This window comes from Acomys minous (genome assembly GCF_964271855.1).
Source record: "Acomys minous genome assembly, chromosome: 17".
NCBI lineage: Eukaryota > Metazoa > Chordata > Mammalia > Rodentia > Muridae > Acomys > Acomys minous.
This window is the reverse complement of record NC_140500.1, coordinates 36,800,552-36,809,623: the sequence shown is the minus strand read 5'-3', so window position 1 is coordinate 36,809,623 and position 9,072 is coordinate 36,800,552. Positions and strand designations below refer to the sequence as shown.

The 9,072-nt window shown below is 43.4% G+C and overlaps 1 protein-coding gene across 1 annotated transcript; it reads left to right on the top strand.

Annotated features, from left to right (window-relative positions):
* Positions 1-442: 442 nt before the first annotated feature.
* Positions 443-8,644, top strand: LOC311588124 (histone-lysine N-methyltransferase SETMAR). Its single transcript, XM_084765607.1, has 2 exons — positions 443-646; positions 7,256-8,644. Exons 1-2 carry the CDS (start codon positions 458-460, stop codon positions 8,042-8,044), a joined length of 978 nt encoding a protein of 325 aa, XP_084621733.1. The 5' UTR covers positions 443-457; the 3' UTR covers positions 8,045-8,644.
* Positions 8,645-9,072: the final 428 nt, after the last annotated feature.

The window sequence follows — 9,072 nt, the reverse complement described above, 5'->3', positions numbered from 1 at the left end:
CTACTCAAGACTGGATTTTTCCCCGATGACCCGGAGAGAAAGTAAGCTTACAAGGAGAGGACGCCACCTAACACAAATTCTGCCACCAGTCATCCAACTTCTCCAGGGGTTCTAGATACTGAGGTGTGTGTTTTCTCCCTCAGCTTAGGAGGTGCGAGGTGCGTCTCCCTCCAAATATCTACTAGACCCTCAAAAAGCTGAACAAACATGCTTCTCGAGGTTCCCCAGAAAAACTAAAACATTTCAATTTCCCCAAATTTTGTTGTACCTTTCATAGCTCTGTAACTATCAGCTATATATCAGTCTCAAAACAGTAGGAGCCAGTCTGAAAGCATCCCAACAACGCTGAGGGTGGAAACTCCTGCACCTTCCAGGTGTGGGGAGGCAAAACTACAACTCCCATGAGGAAGTGGGGTCACGGAATCCACAACTCCCAGCATCCTCGCGGAGGCCCGAGATGGTCAGGCTAGTTGGCGGAGTGAGACCGCAAATGTCTGGGGCAGCTGAGAAGAAGCGTCCCTTCGGGAAAGCAGCGTTTGAGGAGGAATCTGCGGCCCGGATAGAAGAAGATGTAGCGCGCGGCCTGGAGAACTTGCCTGTGAGGCTGTGGCCTCTGAGGGCGGGGCTCAGGCCTAAGCCTTTCCAGGTAGAGGCGGGACTAAGTGGCTGAAGGGGCTGCTCCCAGAGTCCCCGGAGGCGGGGCTAGTGCCCTTCCTTATGGGGGCGGAGCTAGAGGGCTGCGCAGAGACCTTAGGGGCGGTGGCTCCCCTTCCCTCCTCCCCCAGGAGGGGCGGGCGCTCACTGGGCTTGGGTAGAGGGCTGTCCCAGCCTGGGGCGGCTGGCTAGAGGGCAGCTCTTATTTCCCACCAGGCGGAGCCTGCGCTTTTCCCCCTTAGAGGAGGAGGTAGAGGCCTGGCTGCTCTTAGCCAGAGAAGTAGGGGCGGAGAGAAGTAGGGGCGGAGCTGTTCCCTTGGGGGCGGGCGTTGCCTTTCCTTGTTGGGCGGGACACGAGGGCTGTGCACTGCCCAAGGGGGCGCTGGGACACCTTTCCTAGGAGCCAAGAAAGGTAAACGCATAGCTCCCCCACGTGGTGGTAGTTGTCAAAGCGGCTGTAACTGCGGGAGTCTTTTTATCTTAATGTTTTTTGTTAATATTTGCATACACGGTACCAGTTTTATTATGGCATTTTAAAACATGTTCATTAGCAAATATTAATTGTATATAATAATGGGTGTCATGATGACATTTTCACACATACACATATGTGTTTTGATCATATGCACCATCACCAACTCCCATCCTCTTTTGTCCCTCTCCCACTCGCACTAGTAATCCTTCATCTTCCTGGCTAGTGCCCCCTTCAGCGTTCATCTTGCCCTCGTGGTGTGTGTGTGTGTGTGTGTGTGTGTGTGTGTGTGTGTGTGTGTGTAGACAGTAGACAGTGAGACCCAATGAGTTTCATCAAGGTTGTTTACTGAAACTGCAGTCTTCTTGACTTTTTTGTATTATTATTATTATTATTATTATTATTATTATTATTATTATTATTATTATTAATACCATACAATATATGTTGATCGTACTATTTTTCCCCTCCCTCAATTCCTCACAGATCCTTGCCTATCTCATTATCTACCCAATTTTATTCTTCCTCTCTCTTGGGGTGGGGGGGGGGAAGCTGGGGGGGGAGCTGTTGGCTTGAAGGGAAAGTTCTTAAAATGAACAGAATTTAATGTTTTCTGTGAACCTGTAACAAGACCTTAACAAGACCTTATACTTTCTGTAAAATGGCAGTTCCCTAAAGTGTGTGCGGCAGGGGAGTGACTTTTTGGAAAGAGCTTTTTTTTTTTCCCCCTCCAGCTTGTCCTCAGAACTTAGTGAGGGATCAGAGCGCTGCTGGCATCCTGTCTCACATGTAAGAAAGCTGCAGTTTCTGGTTATGGATCATGGCCCCTAGCGTCCAACTTAGCTGAGGGCCCCTTCATGCTGAGAGGTCTTGGGCACATATGAATTAACTTCTTCAAATCCTTAGGAGCCTTCCATGTAGAGCTGAAGTAGCGGTCCCTCGCTTTGCAGCCGTTTGGGAATTACTGTTTCTAGTTCTCTGTAAGAACTCACTAAATGTTCACTACTGCTGCTCCCTCAAAGCCCTACCCTGACTAACCTTCAGCCTCTGAGCATGAGGAGCTGGGTACTCCACAGAGTCAGAGCTTGTTGTTTCCCAGCGGAAAATAGTTTAAAATTTTATACCTTTTCCCCAACCAGTATCAATACAAATTAGGGCCGCCTCTTCCTTCTAGGGTTTTTGTGAGCAGCAAATGGGGTAATGAATTCTATAGCAGATTCCAAAAGGCAGAGCAGGATTTTAATGTGAGAAATAATTACTGTCCTCTCGTCTATGATTTGTGGCCAGTAATATACATCTGCTTTTGCACTGATAGTTTATTGTTAATAACATAAGTAGATAACACTGTGTGTACCTATGAGCCCTTAAAGCTTTGTCAAGATCAAACATTGCAATGTGTCTGCTAAGATCACATGTGTGTTTTTCTTTATTCCTCAAACAGTCGAGTGCCTAGACTATACCAGGCACTGCACTAGGTGAGGCCAAGAAGATGAGATCGTTTGGTTGAAGAAGATAACATTGGGCTGCTTTTATTTTTAAGCTAGAAGTATCTAACATTAAAGAAAAATATTGCCCCATTCTTAAGAAACTTCGATAAATATTCATTAAGAGCTAAAAGTATACCAAGTGATGAGTTGGCATGCAGAGAATAGAAAAACATACTCCCTGCTCTCAGAGCACTAACAATAATAGAACAGTCCTTCAGTCTTTAGCTGTTTATGCTACTCAATGAAGTGCATGTATGTTCGTGTGTGTGTGTGTGTGTGTGTGTGTGTGTGTGTGTGTTGTGAACTCTAAATTTTCAGTCTTAAATTATATTTTCCTTTGCCAACTTCTCTAAGAACTATCTATAAAATAGTTGGCCTAATGCAGTTCCTTAATCTAGCCTACTGTATTTTATATATAAAAATATCTTTTAGCCAGGCACTTGGGTGTAACCTCAGCACTCTGGAGGTGGAAGCAGGAGAATCATGACTGTAAGGGCCATCCTAGGCTACATAGCAAGACCTTGTCTCCAAAAACCAATTGCTAGGAATGTAACTCAGTGACAGAGTGCTGTATGCTCAAGTTCCTGGGTTTGATCCCCCCTGCAGCATCAAAAAGTTAGAGGGTTTTACGTAAGTATCTTCTTTAGAATTCTTACAGTCATTAGTGTCCATAAATTCAAGGGGGTTGATGTACTAATCATAGTTTTCAAATTCAAATAAGTACCTGTCTATTTTAAAGAGAAGAGGGAAGAGAGAAGTAGCAGCCATATGACTGATCCTTAGACCAACCGTTGACGGCATGCAAGAAAGTCAGGAGAACAAAGCTGTTGGAAAAAGATATTCCTAGTGTCAGAAAACGAGAAACTGAGCAAAGTAGAAGTAACTCAGCCAGGCAATTTTAACCTTCCAAAAGGGTTCCCAGCAGCCCCACCAGCTAGCTAAGCAGGCACACCACGGGGAGAAGTTCACTTAACTGTGTCTCACTCTGATGGTGGCCTCATAATCTGACATGATTGGCTAGTTCAAAGTGGGTTGGCAGGGGAAGGCTGAGTTCCAAGACTGTCTACCATCCAAGGTTTGGCAAATTCACAAGATGAGGGAGCATATAGAACATTGGTGTTTTGGGAGGCCATCCATCGCTGATAAAAAAGAGTGCTTCGCAGAAATGGCAATCCACATGCTTCACACTAAAACACAACCCTCACAGTTGTGCTAGTGGTGTAGGATGTGGGTAGAATTCTGCTTGTGCCACTGTCCTGTACTCCCAGCTCACCTTCAGCTCATTTTTTCCTTGTATTCCACATGCATAAAAGGAATCTTAGAAAGAGTCAAAATAGCTTACTTGCTGCACACCCTGGCCCACACAACCATTAAGGCATGAAAAACTCAAGGGGAAAATAATTTTATGTCTGCTTTGCTTTGGGGTGCCATGTAAAAAGAAAAGGGGACATTGGAATGTTCAGATTAGAAGCCAGCAGATCATAATGTGCACAGGGTTGAAAGCCAAGGAGAAAATAAACTAATTTGTTTTCTTGAGCTAAGTCAGGTCTAATCATTTGTTGGGTCCCTCAGATCAACTTCAAACGTTATTTTTAAGTGCTCAACTAGGCCTTGACCAGAATTATCTGGCTCCTGCTCTCCTAATAGCTGTTAGAAGCGAAAACAAACTGACGACACCAGAGGCCAAGTCCAAGGATTCTTGTAGCTGAGTTTTCAACACAACCAAAAAAGGAAGGAAGGTTTTCACAATACTTCCTTAAGTATTCCTAAGATTCTGGAAACTTCCTTAAGATTCATGCCCGTGTTTAAAGTCCTGCATCATAGTTATTTTTTAAGTCAGTAAATAAATTTTTCTTAGATAATATTTTTTCTAACCTTTTGTGTAGAGGAAAACAGAAAAAAGATGAAGATAAAATGCTTATAACTTACAATGTATATAATGGTTACATCTAGTTAAACATATATATGTATTTATTTTGGGCTGGTAAAATTGCTCAGGAGGTAGAGACACTTGTGAAACTGGAAATTTACCTAGAAGTCTGTATTGTCTTTTCAAAGATACCTGAAGCTCACTTGGAATTTGGTGCCATTTGTAACCCAAGTGTAAAGGGTCTCAAATTGTCAGACAATCTTAACTATAGAGTTTGTAAATCTATCTCTATATGTATTATCTATCACCTATCTATCTCTATCTCTAATTTCTGGTAAGGATCAAACCTAGCACATCTGTGCACATGATAGGAAACCATATAAAAACATGTAAAACAATGTCCAATAGTAAACCATGAATTGGGGATTTAGCACAACAGTAGGAACGCTTATGTAACATGTGTGAGGCCCAAGGTGCAATCTTCAGGACAGCTAAAATGAGTAAATGTAGTAAAATAGTCTTGAAATTTTGCAAGTAGAAATAAACAACTAATTTATAAGGAGAGAAAAAGATATTCTCCTGCTTATGAAACTGCAGTAAGTTAGACTTGATTTTAACAGAAATCATCTTTGTTGGGGGAAAAAGTCATTTTATAGTTCAGTGACTTGAGTTCTTTGTTCCTCCTTGAGGAACAAACCAGTTTAAAAATAGTCTTCATAAAAAGTTTCACAAAGGGATCATAAAATCTTCATTTTAGACTACTTCTTAAAAATGCCTCAATAACCATTTACATTTCAATGTGGAATCTTTAAAAGGCCAAAAGTGGGTTCTGGGTAAGTAAGACAGCACTAACTGCATTTGATAGACAGGAGCATCTGTTCGTGAGACTCCCTTCATCCCTGTAGGACAGCCCTGCTCAGCTACAGTGTAAGACACAGTGCAAGGGGAAGCTCTTTAACTCCCCACCCCGAATCACTGTCTAAGCAGAAGGCTGGCCTGCCCTCCACCCTAGACTCCCACTCATCACCTTCTTAATCTTTCCCCAGGAATGCCAATCCTCCCCCAGTTCTGTGCTTTTTAAAGTATAGGCCTCTGCACTTAACTGCAGAGCTCCACCAAGCCTGCACAGGGCGTGTGTCGCTACATGCTGTTCAGTGTCTTTCTAAAGATGGGCTAGGAGACATCCTGTTAACAGGGACAGGGATGGGCATTTTCAACATCCCTCAGGATTCTGTAAAATCTTTATACGCAAGTGGAAAGCCATGCAGTTGGTGCCTTGCAGAACCACTCTTACCCAACTCTACTGATACAGAATCAGAATAAAATCAGAATAAAAACAATCCCCAGGAACTGCCTCCTACAAAAGAATGGTTTGGAAGGACACATTGGTGAAATTTCTTTCTTGTATTTGTAGTAGAAAAGTCAGTGTTGCTTCTGACAGTGAGGTTGTTCCTTACAGTGCAAGATTTGCATCTAATCATATGCCCTCTTCACACTGGCTGATTACTCATACAGACAAGTGTTCAGTCTGTTTCTGCTGCACACTTTGTATAGCTAAGTTCACTGCACAGGTGTCTTTCACCCTCTATTAGTCAGCGTTTGCTATTGCAACGAAATCACTGAGATAGTCAACTTAAAAGCAGAAAGACTGTTAGCCATGGTGGTTCCCTTCCAGAATCCAAGCACTTTTAGGGGTTGAAATAAAGGATTAACAAAAGTTTCATGGCAGCTGGACACTGTCTTGCCCCACTGCCGCTAGCACCTTCCTCACTTACTCTCCACCAGGATCACTTGCTCTGAGCCAGGGTCTCTTATTGAACCTGGAGCTCATTGATAGGCTACACTGTCTAGCCAGTGAGTCCCTGGGATCCTGCTGCCTCCACATCTCCGGGGCTAGAATGACAGGTGCATGCTGCCACACCGGACTCTTTTTACATGGCTTCTGAGGAGTCAGAGACCGGTCCTGGCCTTGTATGGCAAGCACTCTACCCACTAAGCCATCTTCCCAGCCCTAAAGGATCCTTTAAGCTTTAAGTTTGAAATTATGTTTCATAACACCTATAAGGAAATAACCAGGACAAGCAGGCTTTCTAGAGACTTTAGATTTGGGGCTTTATTCTTCATTTATTATTAATGTAATGTTTTAAAAATGCAGGTTCATTCAAAACACCAAGAAATGTCTTCAGATTATCCCTTTGTCATTTAGTAAGAACAGAATTTGTTTACATGTTTCTGTTACACCTATAATTGTTATATTGATACCTATTTAATAAATCCCATTTTATAATTATTTCTGTGATTTTATTTAACATCTGTGACTTTCTTGATGCCAGAAAACATGAGGGATGACTCATAATGAATATATGTATGTATATACATTATTAGAAATAGCTAAAAAGGAAAAAATAGTGAACTTCACGTAGACATCAAGTTCAATAGTTTTTGGTCAAAATGCTTGAAAAGAAATTATTATGAGTGCTCAGCCTTAAATGGAACATCTTCATCAGTCCTCCCACCCCTGCCAGTGCTCAGGGAACATCACAGAAGAGGAGGCGGGGAAATGTGAGAGCTGGAGGATGCGGAGGGTGCTGTGATTGCCCGTCTTCTGGGCGTGATGTGGCTGTTGCACTTGGGAATTCACAGTAGTTTGGTTTTGTCATATTTTTCATATATGCTGCAATTTAAAAATGCCCCCACTACAAGCTACATACACATTACATCCATATGAAATATATGAATGCCACTCTAACCAGTAGCTCTAATTTTTTGCAGTATACTCCTGATCATGTAGCTGGGCCTGGAGCAGACATCGACCCCACACAAATAACCTTTCCTGGATGTGCTTGCACCAAAACTCCATGTATCCCTGGCACTTGTTCCTGTCTCTGCCATGAGAATAACTATGATGACAATTTATGCCTTAGGGACATTGGACTGGAAGCAAAGTACGCCAAGCCAGTTTTTGAATGCAATGCCCTGTGCCACTGTGGTGAGCACTGTAGAAACAGGGTGGTCCAGAGCGGTCTACAGTTCCTTCTCCAGGTGTTCCAGACAGATCAAAAAGGCTGGGGACTTCGGACCTTGGAATCTATACCCAAGGGAAGATTTGTCTGTGAGTATGCTGGGGAGGTTTTAGGATTCTCTGAAGTACAAAGACGAATTCACCTACAAACGACACAGGACCCAAATTACATCATTGCGCTCAGGGAGCACATTTACAATGGACAGGTCATGGAAACCTTTGTCGACCCTACCTACATAGGAAATATTGGGAGATTCCTGAATCATTCTTGTGAACCAAACCTGCTGATGATTCCCGTCCGAATTGACTCAATGGTACCTAAGCTGGCACTTTTTGCAGCCCAAGATATTTTGCCAGGAGAAGAACTCTCTTACGACTATTCAGGAAGATTCCTTAATCAAATAAGCAGTAAAGACAAAGAAAGGGTAGATCGTGGACAACCAAGAAAGCTGTGTTACTGTGGTGCCCCGTCATGTGCCACTTTTCTGCCATATGACAGTTCACTATACTGCCCCTTAGAGAATCTAAGCACCGGTTAGGAAGGGAGCTCCTACCTGCTGGCCTTTCTGTGGACAAAAATCAGAGGGAGTTGAGCATTAAGTGGTTCGGCTACATCGGGGTCATCTGCAAGCAGCCTAGCCTCAAGCGAGGTGTACCTTGTAGTCCGCATCTTCCTCATCCCTGTGAGAAAGACCAGGGTTGCCCAGTCCTGCCTCTGCCAGGTTGCCTAAATTCACCTCTGCAGTGCATCCCAGACTGTAAAATGTCCAATAATACCTTTCCCCCCAGAGTACTTGATTTTGTAGCTAAATCTGAATAAGTGACTATGTTCAAACTAGCAGGATACAAGCGAAAATTATGCCTCCTTGGGCATCATCCTTGTATTTCTTCATGGAAACCAGAATTCATACTTGATGCCAGGTGTTGGAGCAGCCATCCTAAATCCAAGAAGATCCTGGGAAAGGGTCATGCAGAACATATCAACAAGATTTCTGCTGTTTAGAAAATGCGGCTGGTTCTGACCTGGTGTCACTGTAGGCTTAACGCCTACGATGTTAAGCCACTGTTGCCTTGTATGAAGACCTCAGCGTTGCTTTCCAGCTAGTTTTGTCAGTAATAAAGCTGTTTGGTTTTCTGTCTGTGTGACTCTTGCTCTTATCTCTTGTTTGTTTCTAAACCTAAATTAAGGAGGAGGGATGTTAAGTTATTACCCGCTAAAACTTAATAACCACCAGCTGCTCCTGCAGACCAGCTTGGGCAACAGTGAAGAGGAAAGAAGAGAAAGTCTTAGTGGGTCTGTGGTGGGGAGACTTGAGCAGGCAGTAACCAGCTGGTTAAGGGAAGCCAACCGTTGTGGAACAACTGGTGATAGTAACTAGCTCTGAGGAGAGGTTGAGGAATGGATGAACAATAACTGCTGGAGACCCAGCATATTTAGTACAAACTTTACGTTCCCTCTCACATGCATACTGTTTCTCTGTCTCTGTCTACGTCTCTCTGGCTGGATGGCTGTTGTTTGCTCCTTCCCCTACTTTTCTGTCTCCTTGTTGTTGCCCATCTTTCTATT